This window comes from Rutilus rutilus (assembly GCF_951802725.1).
Source record: "Rutilus rutilus genome assembly, chromosome: 8".
In the NCBI taxonomy this organism is placed as follows: domain Eukaryota; kingdom Metazoa; phylum Chordata; class Actinopteri; order Cypriniformes; family Leuciscidae; genus Rutilus; species Rutilus rutilus.
The window spans coordinates 10,097,893-10,123,513 of record NC_140222.1 but is presented as its reverse complement, the minus strand read 5'-3'; the positions used below and the strand labels follow the sequence as shown (position 1 = coordinate 10,123,513).

At 37.2% G+C, this 25,621-nt stretch overlaps 2 protein-coding genes across 2 annotated transcripts in view; one reads left to right on the top strand and one right to left on the bottom strand.

The window, feature by feature from the left end:
• The window catches only part of LOC311294946 (uncharacterized protein), a 424,344-nt gene that overhangs the window by 49,350 nt on the left and 349,373 nt on the right, over positions 1-25,621 (bottom strand). The window lies entirely within an intron of this gene.
• LOC311294755 (uncharacterized protein) overlaps positions 7,958-25,621 on the top strand; it is a gene marked incomplete at its 5' end in the record, with an annotated part of 28,481 nt that continues 10,817 nt past the window's right edge. The window contains one exon of the mRNA XM_084415785.1: positions 7,958-8,243. Within this exon, the coding sequence (XP_084271911.1) occupies positions 7,958-8,243 (286 nt within the window). The remainder of the gene's footprint in view (positions 8,244-25,621) is intronic.

Here is a 25,621-nt window from a genome sequence, read left to right as displayed (position 1 = left end):
CACTCTAGGTGTGCTCCTGATTTTTCAATGTAATGATTAATGTGAACACTGTGAGACAAAGGGGGAGACAGCTGAAAAGGGAACCTCTGACCCCTTGGGATCAGAAGTGGTCCCATTTGGGACTTCTGAGTTTGTAGGAATAAACTCAGCAGGATTAGGTCACTAGCAGAGAAACCTTCCCTTGTTTAGATAAGGGCCTGTGAGCAGAAGACCTTGAAGGTACTATAAAGGCTCCTCTGCCCTCCCTCCCTTCGTCGCACTTGTTCCACAGACTGTACTAATGACTTCTGTGTGGCAACTGGGCCTTCTTGCAAGAATAAAATACTTTTTTAATGATCATTTTGTTTCAGAGTGTCTCTTACGCAGTTGATGATTGTTTAATGAAAAATTGCCACTACAAGGTAGTAAGAACTGTCCGTTTGTGGCTGCTTGGAGCTCCTTCTGCAGGTACAGCAGATAAGCAAATATTTCCCTCCTGTACATGTAGCCTTGAGTAGCACTCCGTGTCTGCAAACAACCACCTCAAGGCCCTCTTCATCCAGTTTGCTTGCTCTTCTGGCCATTTCACGTGCAGCAGACCACTGACTGGCTCCACAGATCCCTTTGCCGGCAGTCTGCATGACACAATAATTCTGGTTAAAACTGAAAGTTGCTATTTTTTCCTAACTAGTTACTTACTAGTGTATGAAATTGGTACACTTTTCTGTTGCCATTGGCACAGAGCAAGCATGTTGGGTGTACATGCCGGGCAGGTGAAGTGCTCTACACTGGCCATTTTTTCACACTGGCACTGGCAGAATGTGTATTCCATGAAGCTTCTTTGGAATACGTCTCCATGTATTTTCCCAGCCTGCACAATCGATTAGTAAAGAGTAAAATGAAATAGCTACACTAATATTCTCTCATCTCTACTTGAGGCAACTTTGATCTACACTGATCTTACCCTTCCAAAGAGACAGGTCCTCCTCTCCAACATCTGCAAAAAAACCTTGTCTCCATAAACCTGGTGCAACAGCTTTCATTTCTTCAAATGAGCTGAAGACATCTACGGAAAACAGCGTGTCAGCATTCACAGATGCTGGCCAATACCCACTGCTTATTAGGTCGCTCATGTCAGGTGTCCAATGTGCCAGACATAATCTGCACAGCAAGTTTGGCAAGTGCAAATCAAACCAACTTAAAATCAAAAAGTAGAACATTGTAACACACAAAGGGACAAGACATTCTTAAATATAAAACCATAATTCATACCATTTATGCAAACCAAAATTATTGCTATGCCAGCTGATTCTGAGAGTTTGAAGGGTCACTAGTGCATAACTGGACAGGTCTCACTGTAGGCAATCAACATACTGAAAAGAGAAGTGAAATATTTAGTGAGAAAGCATTAAAAATATGTACAATTAAGATAATAAAAGTAAAAAAAAAAAAAAAAAAAACTTGAATCACTTTACCAAAAAGGTTCAAAACACTACCTTGATTGACCAGTGTATATTTGCCATCTTTCTTTACACAGCACACTGTTGGCTCATTGGGCTTGTAAATTCCCTCAATGCAGGACTCCCTGTTATGGAGGGTGAGTTTTTTGTGTATGTGTATGTGTATGTCACAATCCATACACAGCCACTCTTCTGACATGATGCACAAGATGTTACATCTTGTGACATAATCTTGAACTGTTAGCAGCCCCAGCCAACACACCCATGTGGGGCCCAAACGGGCTGATATCCGGGGCCCACCTGGGCTACCCAACTGGGAACCCAGCTAATTTTGGCCGCGGTTTCCGTGGTGGCCCCACATGTGTTAGCCCAGATGGGTTGATGATGGGCTCTTGATGGGCTCCATATCGGGCCCATATGGATAACCTAGGTAGCACCCATTTAGGGCTTACAGGAGTCTGCCCACATGGGTTGATGATGGGAACCAGATAGGTCTTATCTAGGGCTCTTATGGGCCACAACGTGTATATATATGGGCTACCATATTTGTCTGTTTGGGTTACCTTATTTTACAGTAAACCCCTAAATACAATCATTACATGTAATCCACTAAACTATACTAAAATGTTAAAGGTATTCAATGAACAGAAAGCAGTAGTTCACTTTTAAAGTGACTTTATTAAGCAAGTACAAGTATCACAAAACAAGAAAAGAAAAAAGAAAAAAGTAAAAGATATATATATATATATATATATATATATATATATATATATATATATATATGCATATCTGAAATGCATATCTGAAAAATTAACCATTTCACAAAATCTGTTGTCGCTCTCCCAACGGCCCTTTGAAAAGAGAAAATAAATCAGTCAACCATTATGCCACTTTTTTAATTCCTTTTCACAGTTCAATCAGATGTGTCAGGTTAGCCTTTTGGTGCCCCAAATTAAGTGTATCTAGATGAGGGGTTTGCAAACCTGTCCTGGAACCAACTTTTACCACTTTTGAAGTAATTTCTAGAAATTAGTGTTGTAGATCATTAAACCGTTATGCTGCCTCATAAGTCTGTCTGAAATCAGAATGGTTACTGCTCAAATAAATAAACTAAACTAAATCGGTTTTGTGAGGCACCATAGTGTGTAAACACTGCCTGCTAAGTCGTTGCCTGATAGGGCAGCGAGGCAATGAGTCAGCTGCCTAAGTTTTCAGATGCAGACTTTGTACGTTTCCCTCATCTAATATACCGGATTCATCACATTAGCTCATTTATAGAAACTGCAAGATCTGAAGTGGGTGTGCAGTACTGAGGGTTCCCAGGACAAGTTAGAAAACCAAACATTTGCCCATCATTCATCCAACTCAAATATTGATTATCACTTGACATGTAAGTAGTAGCAACTTTACAAAGTCTGCTCGCTCTAATGTTATGTTACAGAACATATTTCTCCTGTTTTACAACAATTGCACTGGCTCTTAGTTCAATTTTAAAAACTAAACAAGTTGGCTCCTTTATATCTTCTTCATATACACTTCCTCCACTACATCCTAAGATCGGCTTCTGCACTTACACTTGTTCTTCCACGCACTCGGACAACTTCCATGGGGTCACAAGCTTTTGGTTGTGCTGCTCCTGATGCCATCACTTCCTCTTCACTTCTTGCCTGCTGTCTGTACTATCCTGTATAAATAAAAGCAAGAAAACTCAATACAAAATAAGTCATGTACAAGATTTTCACTTTACAGTTCAATTAGTCGGGTAGAAAACAAAGTATACAACACAATCCATTCTAAAACACATTTTATGTATTCACACAAGCAATTCTTCAGAGCCCCAACATGGAATTGTAAAAAAATATTACTCCCATGTGTCAGTTACGATTACTATAATGATAAGGTCATGATTTCATCTTTAAAACAGATGAAGAAATCAACAAATTGTGGTGTTGAGCTGAGAGGGTTGTGGTCTGTTGCTCTTTGAATTAGATCTTTCAATGCAGGTTTATATTGTTTCAACAATTTGCCTGACCCCTGGGGGCTCCGTATATTTCTGATAATATTTGTGGAGAAACATTACACTGTTTTAATTCAGAATCCTAACCATACATTGTAGGCTACTAATTAAAAGTAATTTATTAAATCAAGTAAAATAAAAAATAACACAAAAGGCCAATGAATCTGTACCAGAAGTGATAGTGCAATGTAGCAGCTAAAGAATAATCCTCCATCAAATTGCCAGTAATCAGCTGGATCCTTGGCGAATCTGAAGAGGGGGAAAGAAGAAATTATTCAATGAAAAGTCCTTAAAAAGCAGTATTTTCTTATATCATTCCTTTAAACAATCTTAAATTGTAAAAACGTTTGCCATTATAACATTCACACTACATGAACTGAGTGATGTCAAGGGCTGGGTAAAAAATATTGATTTCTCGATTTTAACTGATTCTCATTTTTACGAAACGATATCAGTTCTTAAATCCCAAAAATCGATTAGTCATCCTGTTTTCAGTTGATGAATGAATGGAACATTGTAGCGCGCATCCCATCCAATAAATCCAGCCCTAGTAATGTCATCTTTGAGACTGTTAGTTGTTACATGATTAAAAATGTAAACTTTAAGCATGGCAATCCCATCAGAAATCTGTATCATAGCAAGGGAAGCACACACACAAAAAAAAAAAAAAAAAAAAAAAAAAAAAAACAATTGGTACCAAAATCAAACCATCAAATAATTTTACCTGCAGCCATTTATCCTATTATGACACGTCTGAGGGTCTTTCCCTTTACGGTGTCCAGTGATTAAAAAATAGGATATATTCGCCCTTTCAGGGCTTGGGCCCTAATAAATGAAAACTAACTTTATAATGCTGCCGTCTGTTTGGATTATTTGAATTTCACACATCTGGAAAACACAACATTCGATTTAAAACACAACATTTTCATTCATAAACACGGGAACAACGATTGACTACTTTACAAGAGACAGAAGGAAATCCTATCTGTAGACTACGTGTCTTGAAGTCATCAAAAATCCATATCTTTTTATAACAAACCACTTTGAATAGCTGGGAGAGTTTAAAACGTAAATACTGGTAGCAAGTAGATAAATAAATAAAAAAACACAATGCATTTAGGCTAAAGTTTCTGTGGCATATCTCCATCTGCCAGTAAAGGTGCCAATTTAGGGAATGCTTTTATGGGTTGTATTTGAAGATAGTGACAAACAACTTAAATGGTCGTATGGGTTGAAGGGCTTGTTGCCTTTTTACCTAACTTCTGACAAGCAGTATGTCCAAAAATTGCTGGTGATTCCTAGTCTGGCTATCACCAGACCAAGCTCATTTTTTTTAAGATTGAATATTGTTCTGAGGAGTCTGCTCTGTATTTCTAATGCACAAGAGGCGTGATCAACGGGCATAGTTCAAATGACTCTGTACGCAATTGGATAGTCCTTCAACCAATCAGACCAACGAAAAGTGTCAACAAACGTGTTGGTTTGTAAGGTTGTGCAAAAAAAATGTGAAAGTGGTTGGTATTTACAACCACTCGAGCGATTTGTTTGCTAACATAAATAAGCCATTGAGCATCGTCGACAGGTTAAAAGGACTAGGAGTGACGGTCGTGTGAGAGATGGGTAAATCAGATAGAGTGTGCAATCGGTGTGTAACTGTCATATCGCACTTGGAACACGATCTGCCCCATTACAGGAGATGAGAAGAAGAGAACGGTGGAGCGACATCATCATCCACCGGTAGCACTAGTGCTGATAAGAGAGAACGGGAGCCAACTCCCACTAAAACTTAGACTGGGTAAACCCAGCCCGATCTGCCAGCGATTTTAAAAGATTGAGCTTGATAGCCAGACTAGCTTGCCGTCGCTTCTCTATTGTCATTGTGTTAAACCCGCCTATATCGCATCATGTGGATAAGCCAGTTTGTGATTGGTTCCCGCAAAATTGGAACGGAAGCAGGATAAAATAATGTGCAGGTTTCCAGCCTGAGCTGCAGGGCGAAATAAAAAATCGCCGGTAGATCGGGCTGGGTTTACCCAGTTTAGGTGCATCCTGTACTTTTTCCCCTTGTACTCACAGGTAAGTGCTTTCTTGCCTAATGGCTCCATCTTGTGGCCTGAGTAAGCAACTAGATTTTTGCAGCCTACCTGTGATGTTCAGTGCTTTGCACGCTCTATCAGACAGTACATTACATTCAGCACCAGTATCAAATTTACCCCCCCCCTAAACCTCACTCCCATCCAGGTGACGGCACCAAATGTAACCGGCCCTACTCGACCCTGTTCGGTGGGATTGATCTCACCAGCGTCTCTAGTGTCAGTCGCTAGTGCACCTCTTGAGGCGAGGGGAGTGAGGTTTACCTGCACATCTCTTACTAGCTGGCCTCCATTACACTCTATGGTAGTCCAGGGACATTCTCGCTGTGACATAGTCTCAGACTCAGATATCGCTTACACCCACAGACCACCCACACTGCATTTGCTATGTGGTTAGGTAAAGGTCTGACTACACAAAACTAGCTGTGAGGTGACTTGAGCCACTTTAGCTCTATATTTTAGAGGAAGCATATATGATCTTTCATAAAGAATGAAGCATCTCTTCTTCTTAAATAAGTATATCTTAAAATGTCACCCAGACAAGCACAAGTTATCAAGATATTGATACTGATATATTGATCTTAGATAACAAAAACACCGCTAAACATTACAAAATAAATTACTGTTCAAACAGTTTTTAAAGACTGAATACAGTAAATAATCCACACTGTGGTTCAAGTAAATACAGTTTCCTTGCCATTGATTAGAGGAATTACAAAACTGTGCATTTTTTTTTTTTTACACTGGTTGTGAATTTACATTGTATTAATAAATGAAATGTATTTAAAGTTTTAAAGCAAATACAGATCATGTAGTTTAAATACATATTTTGTGCAAAAACATATATCATAAAAACAAGACCTGTATACAAAATGTCTCAGAGCAGAGTAAAATTAATGTGTTTCACATGAATGCATTTCCATCAGCTCAGTTTGTGAGTCAAAGTGAAACCTGCTGTGTTCTGATCTGTTTAGAAATGTGGTTTGACCACTTTGGTGGACAAACAGCTTCTGCTTCACAAAGTGTCACGAGTTGGTGCAGGCTATATATAGTATTTATTAAACAAAACAAAAACCCTCTGGAGCACAATGCAAATCAACCAACCAACCAACCAACCAACCAACCAACCAACATACTTACAATAACAGACCAAGAGCTGGGGGTATAAATACACAGGACAAATGGAGGAACTTAAAACAGGTGAATAGAATGGATAACTTTGAAGAAAAAAATAATAATTCTGACACGGTGACTAAACACAGGGAATGAAATAAACTCAAAGAACACATACAAGATGTGACTACCCCCCCTTCCTGCTAGGCAGCTCCAGGGAATTAAATAAACGCAAAGGACACAGAAAAGAAGCAACAACAGCAGTTTCAAAGGACAATTTAATAATTGAATGTAGAACTTAACAGGTACAACTTGTGTTTAGTGATAAAATAATACTATCTGCCACAAAGAAAAGTGTAAGTTATAATAGGGGTTAGATAAACAAATACAACCAACACATGAAAGAATAGTGCAGTGTGTGGGTTGTGGTCAAATCCTGTGGGGGAGGATTCATACGCAAACACTAGCTTAACATCACAGTTTAACACCATCCTGTTTATTCACAATCTGTCTGTCACAGAAGTGTTCGCATATTTCAGGCACTATCATTTTAAAATGGTTCACGTGGTTGTTGTTTGGCTCTACTTGTGGCATCTGGTTGGTAAGTTAAATTCAAATTCTTTTTAACACATTAATTCTTTATATTTAAACATAGATGTTTTTAATCAGATAGATCTACATTGTTGGTTAAACCCAAGATAAAAGATGCTGCAATCAAACTAAAATAGAAATAAATGAGAACCACAACAGAAAATAGGGAAGATGCAAAAAACACAGCAGCATCTGTGCTTAACACATTTGGATATTGATCACTGAGAAATCAGCTAAACTTTTGTTTCACAGAATGGGTTTGAAATAACATGACGGGAAGTAAATTATATGATTTTAATTATATTATCTCCAAAAAAGAAGCAATGCAAACCATTCAATGTACACCGTCGGAATTAAGTAGTTTTATTTCCAATTATGTTTTCTAATAGAGAATTCAGAGGGGAAATTGAATGTGTATTACAATCCCCACTAGTTCACAGATAACTCTTACAAATGATCTGATCAGCAAGATCAATGATAAATTAACTCTGTCCATTTAGGTTGTGCTTTGCTTGGCATGTTTGGTTTCCCATAACCAATCATTTTTCGGAGCAAGGGCACTAAAGGGGCCAACTGACTGTATTATTAATTAATTATAAACCAGTTGTTTTATTTAAAAATATATATTTACCCTTCATCTGTGACAAATTCAATGTTCTTCAGGTGTGTTTGGTGATACAGATGCAGTAAAGTCAGTGTCAGTGATGGAGGGAGATTCAGTCACTCTAAACTCTAGTCTCACTGAAATGGAGGATGATGATCTGATTCTGTGGAGGTTTGGTACTGAAAACACTTTAATAGCTCAAATTAATGTACTGGCCAACAGCATGACTGTATATGATGATGTTCCTGATGGGAGATTCAGAGACAGACTGAAGCTGGACGATCAAACTGGATCTCTGATCATCACAAACACCACAACTGAACATACTGGAGTTTATAAACTTCAGACCAACAGTGTGAGAAAGAGTTTCAGTCTTACTGTCCATGGTGAGTTTTTATTTTCACATATTTTAAGTATTACACCATTGAAAGTGATGAATCTTAACATTTAGATTGACCTTTACCTGTTGGCTTGGGTCGCACTCACGTTTTGCACGCATGACATCTGCACTGAACACTTATAACTGCAGAACACTTTTAAGCATCAGAAACCACTTTACTCACCTGCAACGTTTTATTCACCGATCCAATGTGGCCAATGTCTAAACCAGTGTTACTCATTGTGCGGCTTGCGAGCCTCATGCGGATCGCCAAACTTTAATTTGTGGCTCGCATGGTGGTAAATACGGTGATATGATCATGCAGTCACTACAGATATTTCATAACAACATTAAAACAATAACATAACCCATTACAAACTCAAAGTGTCAGCTCTATTACAAATAATTTCGATATTGAAAGGGGTGGTTTATCGAGAGAACATAAACACTTGATCGATTGAAAACCGAAACTGAAAGTGTTACCCATTAGTAGGATATAACACCAAAAAATAGCTCACCAAATACATATACTCACAACTTATAGTATCTGGAGTCCCAGATTATTAAAAAGATTAATAATTTTAAATGGTTATCTAAATTACTAACTAGAAAAAAATAAGAATAATAATTGAACCAATGAATAAAAATTAATTATTAAATATTTGACATTTTATTTATTGAAGAGGAATAACCCCTTGAGATGAACCATCTCGTTTTCGAGGGGGTCCTCAAGTCCAGATACAAAAATTGACATTGACCTTACAGCCGCAGTCAAATAAAACAAAAAACACATACACAAATGAAACAGAAATATATTTCCATTATTTACAATAATGGTAAATGCAGAAATATATAATACATAACTCATACAAACAAGACATTCACTCATACAAGACTCTCCTAAGGTTGCTCAATCTTCCCTCAACAGAATAAACACATGTAATATGTATGTACCGAAACACACATCTAGACACCATAAACACATATGCACACATAAATGTAAAGGATTAATGCACCATACTTAAAATAGGTTTCATTTAATCCTGTTCAAAGGTATCATCTCTATCAGTGGATAATGCCAGCACAGAGAGAGAGAGAAAAAAAAAAAAAAAATAGAAGAAAATTAAAAACAATTACATGTATTCTGAAGATGTTGAGCTAGGGCATTTTTAACCAATGAAAAGGAAGTCGAAGAGCGAATAGAAATTGGAAGATTGTTCCACTCATACGGTGCTTTATATTGAAATGCATATCTTCCTATTTATAAAATAAATTAAATAAATTAAATAAAATGAATTAATGAATGAAACAATCAGTTCACTGAACAGTAACTATATTCACTGAAATTTCTCTCAATTCAATACTCGCATATCACTTTGCACACATCACGAGACAATCTTTGCCCCTTTATACAAATCACCACTTGAAAACAAAATATGTCATTCATCAATGACAATCAAACAAAACAAAAAAAAAAGAAAAAGAATCAACCTGTATGTGTAACACTGAAGTCTGAGTGCAATGTAATGGAGTCAGTCTTTCAGTTTGTGTGGAAGCAGTACCGGGCACTTTCCCGGTGGGCCGACGTGCTATTTGGGCCGATACATCTCATACTCATACATAATTATTATTATTTTTTTATTAACGGCCCATAAAACTCGTACATCGGCGGCCCATTCGTTTTGTTTTGCTTAATTGACGGTGCTGGGTTTGTGCCGGTGTAATGCATAGCTCCAGTGGTTGATGATGATAGTGAGGAGGACCAGGAGAGAGATGAGAAAGTGTAGAGCCTGCGGTAAGCAGAACTACTTTCAAACCACGTAGGCTATGTCATGAAAGTAGGAACCCATTACCCAGTTACGCATTATTTCCACATCTGCATAGTTGACGATTACCGAATGCCCCCGAACCCCTAGAAGGCCCAAGGTCCACCCACCACAGTTTTACCAAAAACCCTGTGAGAAATTGGTATTGCTATAGTATAGAAGTATAGTTCAATTGTATTAATAAATGTCAATTTTGTACTTATTTCATCAGTTAGTACTCACTCATTACATGGCATTAGTGGTTTTAAGGAATAGGAGTTGATATAAGGGCGTGCAAAGACAGGTGTTGTTTATGATCATATACCGTAAAACTTCAAATAATAGCCCGGGCTTTTATTTTCCAAAATCGCCGAACTGCACCGGCTTGTATTTGAGACAGTCGTCTATATGAGACAGGCCTTTAATTTAGTGTTGAGATGTTGTTCATTGAGTGTAGGCCTAGAGATGATGATCCAAATAACGCTGATAGATGGAAAGCATGACAGTAGGAGGTTACAAAATCTGTGTTTGTGTTTAACAAATCAGTTAATGTAAGAATTAGCCTAGGCTACTATATTTCTGTATGTCTAAAGGGGGTCGCACATCAGACAAGAAGCGCAGCGGCACGTCTTTAAAATTCCAAAACATTATTCTCTATTGAGTGTACATTGTCTCAAATCGTCAATAATGTATATAGCCTACTGACTTCACCATGTGCTGCAATATACATTCAGTTTTACATTAATTTACAGTAATCAGCTGCTTTAATGAAAATTGCTGATGTATCGGATTTTCAGGTGATATTCTCAATTCATTCAGTAAACGGACGCTCTGAGGTAAAGTGAATTCAGACTGCAGCAGCAATTGTATTTAATTGTACAGTACAATCATAACATAATACAAATGATCTTAATTCCATAATATCCTTAAACATAACAATATTGCTGCCCATAAACTGACAAAGTGCGCGTCCGGTGTGCGATACCTTGAGTTGTCATAGACGCGACGCGGCGCTGCTTCTACTAATTGCTACTGCTTGAACTAGTTGCCCGAAACACATCAACAAGAAAGAATGAAGGCTACCCTGTAAAACAACTGCAATCATGTGATACAAAAGGACCCTATTCATCACTATTATCATCACGGCGATCCTCAACTACAAGTTGGCAAATTCGTCCTCCTCGTCGCTCTCCTCCACTTCCCCCTCTCCGGCCTCCTGCCTTGCTTGCGCTAACAGCTCCCGTCCAGATGTGCAAGGCTCTCTTGCGTGCACAATCTGCCCCATAGAACTGTCTTAAACAGACGATCTGATGGGTTTTAGAAGATTAAATTCAATCCGAAACTAAAAAAACAGACCGGGCCTCTATTTGAGACCGGCCTTTATTTATCCAAACCTGTAGTCACACCAGGGCTGCGTTCAGCCCCGACAAAACATTGCAAAACGTTTTTTAAACAGAAACGGTGATGCGTTGAACATACTGTTCTGATGACGCAAGAGTTTCAACTATGGCAGCCGAGAAGGCCATTCTTTGTGAAGAATTTTCTGAGCCTGATGAAGTCGGTATAAATATGTGTTTATTATTACAAAATATGCCCGATGTTACAGTTACTGCACTTGCCGCCCAGAACAAAAGAAAACATCCCAATCGAGTGAAGGGATTTGTGGAAACTGAAATGGAAGCACACATCTTACCTAATTCAGACTAAAACATCTATTTAGCCTCACATACTGACTTTATTTGTAGTTCATACTGTTTTAATACCCTGTATTTTCTTTCTCATTTTTAGGAAAAGCACTTTTACCATTGTTTATTTCTATACCAAATGGCATAGGCTACACTTGCAATGAAGCTAAAAATATAAACAACTACATTATTATGTTGATATCCTATATTTTTACAATAAAACTTACAACAAACATGTCTTCTAATATCCTCAGTTGTTGCGTATACCGAGCTGCATCAAACACATTTGTAAATTACTTTCCTTGAACCCATTGTGCGAGTTCACTTTAATACCACGTGCTTTATATACAAGTTGCTGCTGATTGGACTGCAGTTCTGACACACCCACCAAACAAGAGAAAACATCTCAAACCCCGTTGCACACCGTTTCCAGGAAACATGACGTTCAACCCGAAAACCGTAGCAAAACGTTGCGCACCGTTTTGAACTTGAACGAACCCCAGGTGTGTAAAAGAGACAGGCATCTATTTGGGACTCGGCTATTATTTGAAGTTTTACGGTAGTGGGCAAGTCTAGGCCAAAATGCCAGGGCCGATTTTTTGTCCCAGTCCAGCCCTATGTGGAAGTGATTCAGTTCAGTTCGTTCGAATGTGAATGCCTACTACAATCTTTGCAGGAATGAACGATGAATGATAACAAATCTTTTTCCTCGTGAAGGCAGAGTCGCCAGATGACGCAATTCCTCCACAGTGAAATCCAATCGTCCACGGTTCTCCCTCACGATCCAACACGATCACAGAGCGTTCAGACAATCCAATCTAATGCAATAAAACAGTTCAGACATCCATTTAGAAAAATATTGATGACCATGGATTAGATTAATGATAGGCTCACATGTGGCTCACATCTCTCTCTTCAATGAGCTGGCGCGCATGTGACGTCAGCACCCATCACAAAATGCATTTAACATTAATAACTTTTAAACTTACAACATTATTCCCATTACATAAATGTGCAAACAGGTTTTAACAAGTATATCACTACAGCATAAACGCTTTACACAGCATTAACCATCCACATTTTCTTATATGAATACAACCTTCAACATTATTTTTGAAAATATGAACCACTTGTGACTTACCTAATGCAATAAAACAGTTCGGACATCCATTTAGAAAAATATTGACGATGTAAGAGCCAATTTAATATTTCAATAATTTGTGTATAGTATTGTTTGCTTGGAGTGTTGATTTCAAGCACGAACTGAAGATATCATATTTGTATCTTTCTTTCAGAGGCAATTCTGATATTTCCTGTGTTTATTTTATATATATATATATATATATATATATATATATATATATATATCAGTACTATTTTCTATGTTTTCTGATGTACAGGCTAATTTCTTTTCTGTTTCTTTAATGGTTACTCCCACTTGGGGGCGGAAGATTGAACTTGAAGTAGTTCGTGTATGGGCTATGTGCACAAGCGTCGCGACGAACTTCCGCTATTGTCACAAGTTGGCATATCAGTTTCCGGTTTACGGCCGCTTCATCGGCATCCGCTATAAACAAACAAGATGAGTGCTGCTGTTGTACGAAATAAAGAGATATAATGTGCGTGACACATCTAAGTTTCTAAGAACTGTAGGTGGATCTAACGGCCGTTTCACACTCCGTGTGCCGTGTGTGTGTGTGTGTGTGCGTGCGGTGCAGGAGCAGCACGCGCTATATGCTTCACATTATGATGCGTTTGCAGTGAATAACTGATTCACGGCAGTACCACAAACACTTACTATTTTTATTTAAAATCCATATAAGTTACGCTGCAACTTTTTTAAAAAAAAAGTTTTGTCAGCATTGCGATTCTCGTTGTACACATATAACTTACACTCTTTAATGGACGCATGCACATTTAAGCACAATTTAAACAACGTTACGTGGGGCTATTATTCCATGCATTACTTATTAAGTTGCTCAAGCAAGTGGCCAAATATTTAACTGTAAATTGACAAAAACAGCCGACTCTCATGCCTTTTCTTTTCCATTTAAATATTAATAAAATAAATCTTGCATGTCACAAAGAACTTGTTTTCCACCTCCACGAATGAGACGAGTGTTGTTCATTATGTCGCCTTGTTGAAGTAAATTGTAGTTTACCTTGTTTTACCCCGGTCTTCTAAAAGTAAAAAGATGACTGTGAAAAATAATAGTAGGCCTAATTAAATGCATTTATGGTGAGATTTCTACATTTTATTTAATTAAACCCATTCATGGTGAAATTACTACATTTTCAGGTCAATCTTTGTTCATTTTGACCACGAAACATGCGCTGTCACTTTAATTCAGCGTTTGCGGCACAGCAAAAATAGACTCGGTGCGGAAATAACGATCTCTGCACTTCTGTATGCTGTATATTTGCCGCACCTGGAACGGATCGACGGACTGCAACCGTGTGCAGTGTGAAAGCTCTAACCTGTTAGCATGGGTACATATAAGGAGCATTGCTGTGTGCCACTTTGCTCTGCTTAAAGTCGCTAACAGCCATTTGAGCTTCAATTTCGCTCACAAAACCTTTGCATTCTATTACGAGCGAACGCATGCATACATGCATGTGTGTATTTATATACAAAATAATTATACACAGTACACACATATATATTATGTAAACACAAACTTTTATTCTGGATGCGATTAACTGCTGCACAGCCCTAATTGAAATATAGATTTAGAAAAATTGTGTGACGACTAGTATGAAAGCCCATTTTCACCACATAAAAAAACATCAATAAAAATATGACATAAAAAGACGATATTATGATATACTAATCCACAATTATGAGATGAAAAGTCAAAACTTTGACTTGCATATTCATAATAATGCAGCTGAAATTGACATACTAAGCAGAAATCATGACATTAAGTCATAATGACATTAAAAGCCGAAATTATGACATACGACAATTTACTTCAACAAGGCGACATAATGAACAACACACGTCTCATTCGTGGAGGTGGAAAAACAAGTTCTTTGTGACATGCAAGATTTATTTTAATAAAATTTATGGAAAAGAAAAGGCATGAGAGTCGGCTGTTTTTGTCAATTTACAGTTAAATATTTGGCCACTTGCTTGAGCAACTTAATAAGTAATGCATGGAATAATAGCCCCACGTAACGTTGTTTAAATTGTGCTTAAATGTGCATGCGTCCATTAAAGAGTGTAAGTTATATGTGTACAAAGAGAATCGCAATGCTGACAAAACTTTGTTTTAAATAAAAGTTGCAGCGTAACTTCTGGATTTTAAATAAAAATAGTAAGTGTTTGTGGTACTGCCGTGAATCAGTTATTCACTGCAAACGCATCATAATGTGAAGCATATAGCGCGTGCTGCTCCTGCTCCTGCACCGCACGCACACACACACACACACACACACACACACACACACACACACACGGAAACGTGAAACGGGCGTTAGATCCACCTACAGTTCTTAGAAACTTAGATGTGTCACGCACATTATATATCTTTATTTCGTACAACAGCAGCACTCATCTTGTTTGTTTACATCGGATGCCGATGAAGCGGCCGTAAACCGGAAACTGATATGCCAACTTCTGACAATAGCGGAAGTTCGTCGCGACGCTTGTGCACATAGCCTTATAGGAAAAAAGGGAGAAACAGTTTTCTTACCGTTTTCGTTTGTCATTATGGATAAAACTCGTGTTTAAACGTTCAAGGTAGGGCTGGGCGATTTAAATCGTGAGATTGTTATGCGCATCTCGTCAGTAAAGCCGGTTCCTTGATTAGTAGTAAATCGCCATCACCTGCTTTCAGATGGAGCGGCATTTACTACAAAGAGCTGTAGTTAACTGACAAGCTGAGCCATATCGCATTAATAATCGCTGGCGATATGTCCGCGATTTTAATGCGATATGGCTCAGCTTGTCAGTAAATCGACCAGCCCTAGTTCAAGGTAACACCAGTTAAAGGTTTAACAAGTGAAGGAAAGGCTACAGGAGCCAACAGGATTTTGTATATTTTTGTAATTTTGTGTTTTGATTAAACTCGCACTTTTTTGACTGACTTCTGTGACGAGTAATAACGTTTTTTCCTGTACCAGTGAAGTTAACACCTGACTTTGCACCTACTTCTGTGACGAGTAAGTATGGGGCGCCGTTTGTAAAGCGGCTCACGCTGAAAATAACAGCAACATTTTGTCACATTTAGCTTCAAAAAATGTTTAAAAAACTGGTATGATTTTTTTGACGGTCACTTTTTAGCACATTTACAACAATATTTGTCAACTTAGAGATATTTTAAATAGTTAAATCTAAATATTAAATATTACACCTAAATGTTAAATCTAAATGCTAAATCTAAATGTTAAATCTAAATCTAAATCTAAATGTTAAATCTAAATGTTAAATCTAAACCTAAATGTTAAATCTAAATGTTAAATCTAAATGTTAAATCTAAATGTTAAATCTAAATCTAAATGTTAAATCTAAATGTTAAATCTAAACCTAAATGTTAAATCTAAATGTTAAATCTAAATCTAAATGTTAAATCTAAATATTAAATGTTACAACTAAATGTTAAATGTTAAATCTAAGTGCTAATGCTAAATCTAAATGTTAAATGTTAAATCTAAACGTTAAATCTAAATCTAAATGTTAAATCTAAATCTAAATCTAAATGGTGAATCTAAATGTTTCGGGTGAAACTAAATATTTAACTAATATGCAAATTCAAAATGCTGGTAACCGGATTTAGATTTAGATTTAGATTTAACATTTAGATTCAACATTTAGATTTAGATTTAGAATTAACATTTAGATTTAACATTTAGATTTAGATTTAATATTTAGATTTAACATTTAGATTTAGATTTAACATTTAGATTTAGATTTAATATTTAGATTTAACATTTAGATTTAGGTGTAGCATTTAATATTTAGATTTAACTATTTAAAATATCTCTAAGTTGACAAATATTGTTGTAAATGTGCTAAAAAGTGACCGTCAAAAATGTATACCAGTTTTTTTAAACATTGTTTGAAGCTAAATGTGACAAAATGTTGCTGTTATTTTCAGCGTGAGCCGCTTTACAAATGGCGCCCCATAAGTAAGAACGTTTTTTCCTGTACCAGTGAAGTTAACACATGACTTTGCACCTACAGACGACTATGGATTAGATTAACGATAGGCACACGTGGCTCACATCTCTCTCTTCAATGAGCTGGCGCACATGTGACGTCAGCACCCATCGACGCAATTCTTTATTATTTTTGTCCCTCAGCGAAAACAAAATAACATTCTGCGCATGTCAAAAAATCTATTCCGATTTGACAAGCAACAGATCTAATCTTTAGTTGACTATCAACAGATTATCTACAAATGGTTAAAACATTTTTAAAAACAGTTTTAAATCAGCTAAAATAATCATTAATTTGATGCATATGAGACCCCTTGAGTAGGATATACAGTATCATATACTTCATATGCTGACATGACTGTTGACTTTTAACTGACAGATTGATCTTGAGTTGTTGGTACTCAATCTACAGAAAGTTAGTTGACAATTTAAAGTTAGTCGACAATTGGTTAATAACCTGTTGCAAAATAACATTGACAGTCAACAGGCACTTTTACGTAAAATCTGTAGATTAACACTTGAATTGTACCTTATAGTCTATAGGCAGTCAGTTGAACGTATGTTACTTGTCTGTTAAAACAGTGTTGTTGAATGTCAACTGATGCACTGTTGACAAGCTACTGAATGGCTACTAATAACTAGTATAGTCTCAACGAACGGACTATCAAAATAAAGTGTTACCCATTTTTTTATATAACTCTGATTGTATTCGTCTGAAAGAAGAATGTCAAATACACAGTACACCTAGGATGGCTTCAGGATGAGTAAATCATGGGCTAATTTAAATTTTTGCGTGAACTGTACCTTTAAATGCATGGGACACATTGTATTGTATATTATAGGGAAACCCGTCACAACTGCTTGGAAACAGGAACTAATGTTTGGTCGGAAACAAAGTTTACAGGACTGCATTCTCTGGAAACTTCCATAGACAGTATATAAACTGGACACAGCGACCCCAAAGGTTTCAAAGGAGAAAAGTGAAGCAAATTAGACGCACTCACTTCCTGGTGGCTGAGCGTAGTGTAGACTCAAACTGAGCTTGATGACGTAGATGTGACGTGAGCAACTCGTCTGTCTTCTAGTAGCTCTGCCAAGAGAAATCTGAATCATTCATGAATCTTGCAGAGACGAAGAGTGTGAGTAGGAGGTGTCCATGAGCTAGGAGCAGGAGCAACTTTATGACTTTCTATGGGCTTCTCCCTTGACTTTATCTGACTTTATGCCACCACGTCCCCCCGATTGACCGCGAGCTTCTCCTCCTGTCTTTACGGTAATTTCCAGAGAGTCGCATGGTTATGACGCAATCGTTAGCCTATTTTTACAAAAACTGCTTCTACGGGGCCATAACGTAAGATACAAGGTAATGGAACCTTTTATACATTGTCGTGTTTCTTTAGAAATAAACAATGGACAAATGGAGTCTTTAAACGCCTCAGATGTAAAGTTATTCACTGTCAAAGTGACGCCAAAATGAATGGAATGCTAACAGCAGGTAATTAATAATTCGTTACATTTATATAGCGCTTTTTCTGAGACCTCAAAGCGCTTTACATAGATGGGGGAATCTCCTCAACCACCACCAATGTGCAGCATCCACTTGGATGATGCGACGGCAGCCATATTGCGCCAGAACGCCCACCACACACCAGCTTACTGGTGGAGAGGAGACAGTGATGAAGCCAATCAGTATATGGGGATGATTAGGACGCCATGATGGACAGGGGCCAAGGGGCAAATTTGGCCAGGATGCCGGGGTTACACCCCTACTCTTTTTCGAAGGACATCCTGGGATTTTTAATGACCACAGAGAGTCAGGACCTCGGTTTAACGTCTCATCCGAAGGACGGTGCTCTTTTGGCAGTATAGTGTCCCCGTCACTATACTGGGGCATTAGGACCCACACAGACCACAGGGTGAGCACCCCCTGCTGGCCTCACTAACACCTCTTCCAGCAGCAACCTGGTTTTCTCAGGAGGTCTCCCATCCAGGTACTAACCAGGCTCAGCCCTGCTTAGCTTCAGTGGGCAACCAGTCTTGGGCTACAGGGTGATATGGCTGCTGGCATAAAGGTAAAGGCAGGCCCGGATTAACACCGTGTAGTGCCCCTGGGTGACAACATTTGAAGTGCCCCCCCAACCCCCCCACCACCCCCCTTAACTTAACGTCCATAATAATTGGACTTTGGGTTCGATTTTTTTTTTTACAGTGCTCAGTGGTTATGAGCAGCAATATGAGAGAGAAATTTGGTGATCGTTGTTTAGGTACATTAAGCTACGTAAAGCTTTTTCACGTTAGTATAAACCCCATGAGAACCGTGTGGAGTCAACCCACAGCCCAACCCACAACCCACACAACCCACGCTGCCCTGCTGAAAATGTGAAGCAGAAACGCTTAATGTCAGATAACGTCCTTAACTTTAACCTGGACTTTTGGTTCGATTTTTTGACCGTTTTCAGTGGTTATGAGGAGCAATATGAGAGATAAATTTGGTAATCATTGTTAAACCACGTCATGTCATATTGTCAGCATGGTACTTATGAAGTAGATTAGTGGGTCAGAGATGTCTAATGCTTTTTGAAAACTTAAGGCTTTCTTATTCATAAAACGAGTTGGACATCACATTTTTGTATACATTTTTATTTATTTACATTATTAAGCTACAGGACATTGTCTTTCAAAACATGACCTGCGTGAAAGAGAAAAAAATAAATAAATATAGCTGCGAGCAGCGATTACGGGCCCAAGCCGGTGGCACTGCAACCCCGGTGCCTTTAGTTACCTAAAGGCACCGAGGTGGCGGTACCGCCGGCTTTGGCCCTCCATCGCTGCTCGCAGCTATATTTATATATATATATATATATATATATATATATATATATATATATATATATATATATATATATATATATATATTATACAAACATATATACATACATATATATATACCGTTCAAAAGTTTGGGGTAAGGAAGATTTTTAATGTTTTTAGGAGAAGTCTCTTCTGCTCACCAAGGCTGCATTTATTTGATTAAAAATACAAACAAAAACAGTAATATTGTGAAATATTATTCCAATTTAAAACAGCTGTTTTCTATTTTAAAATATTTTACACTGTAATTAATTTATGTGATCAAAGCTGAGTTTTCAGCATCATTACTCCCGTCTTCAGTGTCACATGATCCTTCAGAAACCATTCTAATATGATGATTGATGGTCAATAAATATTAATTATTATTTTCAATGTTGAAAACAGTTGTGTACAGATTTTTTTTCAAAATGCGTTGATGAATGTAAAGTTCAAAAGAACAGCATTTATTTCAAATATATATATTTTTTAACATTATAAATGTCTGTACTGTAACTTTTTATCAGTTTAACTCATTCTCGATGAATAAAAGTATTGATTTATTTTATTTCTTTCCCCCAAAAATAAAATTAAAATTATTACTGACCCCAAACTTCTGAACGGTAGTGTTTAATGTTACAAAAGCTTTAGATTTCAGATAAATGCTGTTCTTTTGAACTTTCTATTCATCAAAGACTGTACATAACTGTTTTCGACATTTAAAATAATAATGAATGTTTCTTGAGCATCAATCATCATATTAGAATAATTTCTGAAGGATCATGTGACAGTGACGACTGGAATAATAATGCTGAAAACTCAGCTTTGATCACAGGAATAAATAACAGTTTAAAATATATTAAAATAGAAAGCAGCTGTTTTAAATTGGAATACTATTTTACAATATTACTGTTTTTGTTTGTATTTTTAATCAAATAAATGCAGCCTTGGTGAGCAGAAGAAACTTAGCTTAAAAATCTTACTGACGCCAAATTTTTGAACAGTAGTGTATTATATATTTATATAATTATATAAAAATGTAAGGGATAAGACACAGATAATTTTACTTGCCTGACCTGATTAGAACAATGAAAAAAACTTAAATGAAAAAATAACTTGGGAATCACTAAAACGAGGGCGCGATTGAACAGTGGACACATAAAAACATACTCTGTCATTTTGTTCAGAACATCATTCAAACTGCAAAGTGTTAACTTATATTTTTGTACAGTAGCAATAAAACACAACATTGTGCTTTTTTAAATACATTCAAGCAATCCGCCCCCAAATGAAACTAAAATGCTCACGGCTGCACAGGCATTCATAATGGTGTGCGTCCTCAGCGAGGAACGAATAGAACAGAGTCAACGATTCTTAGGTCATTCCTCCTTCCATAGGAATTTATTGAAAACGCTCGCTCTGCTCCGCACCATTATCAATGTCCGTGCGGACGAACATATTTTACTTTCGTTTTTAAGTTAGCGATTAAAAAGCCCCCAGCAGTGTCACACGTCAGTTAACCGGTGGTAAAATATTATCACCGTCACATACCTAGTATATTTTTATATAGATATAATAGGCCTACCTGATTTTGAACACAAGAGGGCAGTATAGCACTATGTTTGACTTTATTTATTTATTGTTTAGACTAAACAACCATTCTGGCAGTTTTTAAACTTAAACTTCATTCTTAAATTGAAAAAAAAATAAATAAAATGAGTTAAGTTCTGATATTTGTATACTTTTATATAGTAATAAATGGTGTATAATTACATTTTTAGAATATATGAGCCTTTTAGTGGTTCCTTTTTTGACATTACTTTAATCCCTCGCCATAGCAAGACCGTTTGAGATATTTATTATCCGTTCACAATTTAGCATCATTAATATATTTTTATCATGTTGAAAAAGTTTGGTGGGAATAAAATAACCACTTAGATAAAGGTGGCTAAAAATTCAGAGGCTGATTTTGCAAAAAAATCCACATTCAGACCAAAATATCTGACTTCCTGATGGTCAGAGCTAATGACTTTAAATTAGAAAGTTGTCCGGCTCGATGAGACCAATATACGTACTGAATTTTGTAATTGTGGGTAAAACTAACCCCCCCACTTTTGTCAAAAACATTTTGAAAGTGACACACTTCCTGCTGCCAGTTGGTGGCGCTATAACTTTGACTCACAATAGTCACATCCATCTGATCGGCCTCTTACCACGAACACACTGCTGAAGTTTCATCAAGATCAGTTATTGTGTGCAGAAGTTATAACACTTCGTGTTTCTCTTTTCTCGCCATAAATTCATGTCCTCGCCACGGCCAAACCGTTTGAGATATCAAAAATCCGTCTGCAATTTAGCATCCTCAATGTCTTGACTTCATGCACACCGAGTTTGGTGGCGATTTAATTAATTCTCTAGGAGAAGTGTTTCAAATTCCACAGCAAGCGTTCTCCAAACAACCCATAATTGCCGACTTCCTGTTGGGCTGGCGTAAAACTTAGAGCACGAAAGTTGTTCAGCCCGATGCGATCTATATGTGTACCGAGTTTCATATCATTACATGCAAGTGTGTTTGATTTATAGACAAGTGTTCGGATCCCGTTCCAGGGGGCGCTGTTGAGCCCCCCTGCCACGCCCGGGTACCAGCTTCAGCCCGGCCCTGATGGCCGTGGGTTCTGACCTGTGTGCAACGTTTCAAGAGTTTTCGAGCATGTTAAGGGCCCCAAAAGCCCCTGAAACCTTGAAAAACAGGAATTTTAAACAAATCTCACTCAAAAGACAAATCCCCCCAGCCCTCACACACACAGAGACGCAGAGGCAGAGAGAGAGAGGGAGAGAATTCTCCAAAAAATCACATTCAAACCAAAATATCTCACTTCCTGTTGGTCACAGCTTATGACTATAAATTAGAAAGTTGTCCGGCTTGGTGAGAACAATATACATAACGATTTTTGTGACTCTACTTAAAACTAAGCCCCCATTTTTGACTAAAGGTGGCGCTACTGAGCCCCTCACCATGCCCGTTTCTGAAACTTTGCACATGTCTACTGGCTAATTAATGTGATGTGTCTTTCGAGTTTCATCCAATTTCAAGTATGTTAAGAGTCTCAAAAGCATCTGAAAAGAATATTAAAGTTTGATGCGTTGCCACGGCAACAGTATTTAAGATATCAATAAACCTTTCACAGGTCTACATCTGCCGTGTGTCTACATTATACACGTAAAGTTTGAAGCAAATCGGGTAAAAATAAGAGGGTGATTTCAAAGCATTTTGAAAGTGACACACTTCCTGCTGCCAGTTGGTGGCGCTATAACTTTGACTCACAATAGTCACATCCATGTGATCGGCCTCTTACAACGAACACACTGCGGAAGTTTCATCAAGATCAGTTCATGTATGCAGAAGTTATAACACACTTCCTGTTTATCTTTTCTCGCAATAAATTCGTTTCATCGCCACGGCCAAACCGTTCGAGATATCAAAAATCCGTCCGCAATTTAGCATCCTCAATGTCTTGACTTCATTCACACCGAGTTTGGTGGCGATCGGATGAATTCCCTAGGAGGAATATTTCACATTCCATTGTATGCGTTTTCCAAATAACGTATAATAACCGACTTCCTGTTGGGCTGGTGTAAAACTTAGAGCACGAAAGTTGTTCGGCCCGATGAGATCTATATGTGTACTGAGTTTCATATTATTATATGCAAGTGTGTTTGATATATGGACCAAGTTTTCAGACACCATTCCAGGGGGCGCTGTCGAGCACCCCTGCCACGCCCGGGTACCAGCTTCAGCCCGGCCCTGATGGCCGCAGGTTCTGACCTGTGTGCAAAGTTTCAAGAGTTTTCGAGCATGTTAAGGGCCCCAAAAGTGCCCGAGAAGTAGAAAAAAATAATAATAAATATAGCTGCGAGCAGCGATTACGGGCCCAAGCCGGTGGCACCGCAACCCTGGTGCCTTTAGTTACCTAAAGGCACCGGGGTGGCGGTACCGCCGGCTTTGGCCCTCCATCGCTGCTCGCAGCTATATTTATATATATATATATATATATATACATACATACATACATACATACATACACACACATACATATATATGTATATATATATATATATATATATATATATATATATTATTGTTCAAAAGTTTGGGGTCAGTAAGATTTTTAATGTTTTTAGGAGAAGTCTCTTCTGCTCACCAAGGCTGCATTTATTGATTAAAAATACAAACAAAAAGAGTAATATTGTGAAATATTATTCCAATTTAAAACAGCTGTTTTCAATTTTAAAATATTTTACATAGTAATTCATTTCTGTGATCAAAGCTGAGTTTTCAGCATCATTACTCCAGTCTTCAGTGTCACATGATCCTTCAGAAATCATACTAATATGATGATTGATGCTCAATAAATATTCATTATTATTTTCAATGTTGAAAACAGTTGTGTACAGATTTTTTTTTTTTCAAAATGCTTTGATGAATGTAAAGTTCAAAAGAACAGCATATATTTCAAATATATATATTTTTAACATTATAAATGTCTTTACTGTAACTGTTGATCAGTTTAACTCATCCTTCATAAATAAAAGTACTGATTTATTTTATTTCTTTCCCCCAAAAATAAAATTTTAATTATTACTAACCACAAACTTTTGAGCGGTAGTGTTTAACGTTACAAAAGCTTTAGATTTCAGATAAATGCTGTTCTTTTGAACTTTCTATTCATCAAAGACTGTACACAACTGTTTTCGACATTTAAAATAATAATGAATGTTTCTTGAGTATCAATCATCATATTAGAATAATTTCTGAAGGATCATGTGACAGTGACGACTGGAGTAATGATGCTGAAAACTCAGCTTTGATCACAGGAATAAATAACAGTTTAAAATATATTAAAATAGAAAGCAGCTGTTTTAAATTGGAATACTATTTTACAATATTACTGTTTTTGTTTGTATTTTTAATCAAATAAATGCAGCCTTGGTGAGCAGAAGAAACTTCTCTGTTATGTGCGCGCCACAGACTGCACGCACGTCCGCTTAGAGTTCCGCCTTTTGCCTTCCGTCAATATTACGTTATTAGAAAAATATATTTTTTTAGAGAATCGATTTTTTGACATTTGTGAATCGATTCAGAATCGTCCACGTCCGCATCGCGATGCATCTAAGAATCAATTTTTTCTCCCACCCCTAGATTTCATACAACAGGTTAATAAACAGTTACAATTAAGTCACTTACATTTTAGATGCAATGTTGACTGTTTATGTTCTGTTTCAGCAGCGAAAATAGTTAAACAAAGATCCCGGCAGAACCATCACGCATCACGTGTTTTCTCATAACTGAACGATTCAGCATTTTTAACGAATCGGTTGACTCAAAGATTGAATGATCAATCCATAAACATCTGTCTTAATCATGATCGACTCATTCGAACGAATCATTTGAACGAATGAATCAATGACTCGCTTATTAAGATGGATGCCTGGCGACACCTAATGGCGGTTTAGTGTTGTTTAAAAGCATCATTCTTTCCCACATGTGTGTGATTTGTGTGTGCAACATTATCATTATTTTTCTTTCACTATTATATTAGCGATTTAAAAGCACCCACTCGTGTCACACGTCGATTAACCGGTGGGAAAATATCCTCAGACACATACCTAATAAATGTATATTTAAATACAATATTGGCCTACCTGGTAAAAAGTTTTATATACTATTTTGATGTCCTTTTGGACACAAGAGGGCAGTATAGCCCTATGTTTGCTTTTTTGTTGAACCAAATAGCACTAAATAGCCTGTTTTTAACTTTTTCATTCTTCTTGAATTGCAAAAACAGAATAAAATGGGTTTAGTTGTGATATTTGTATACTTTTATATA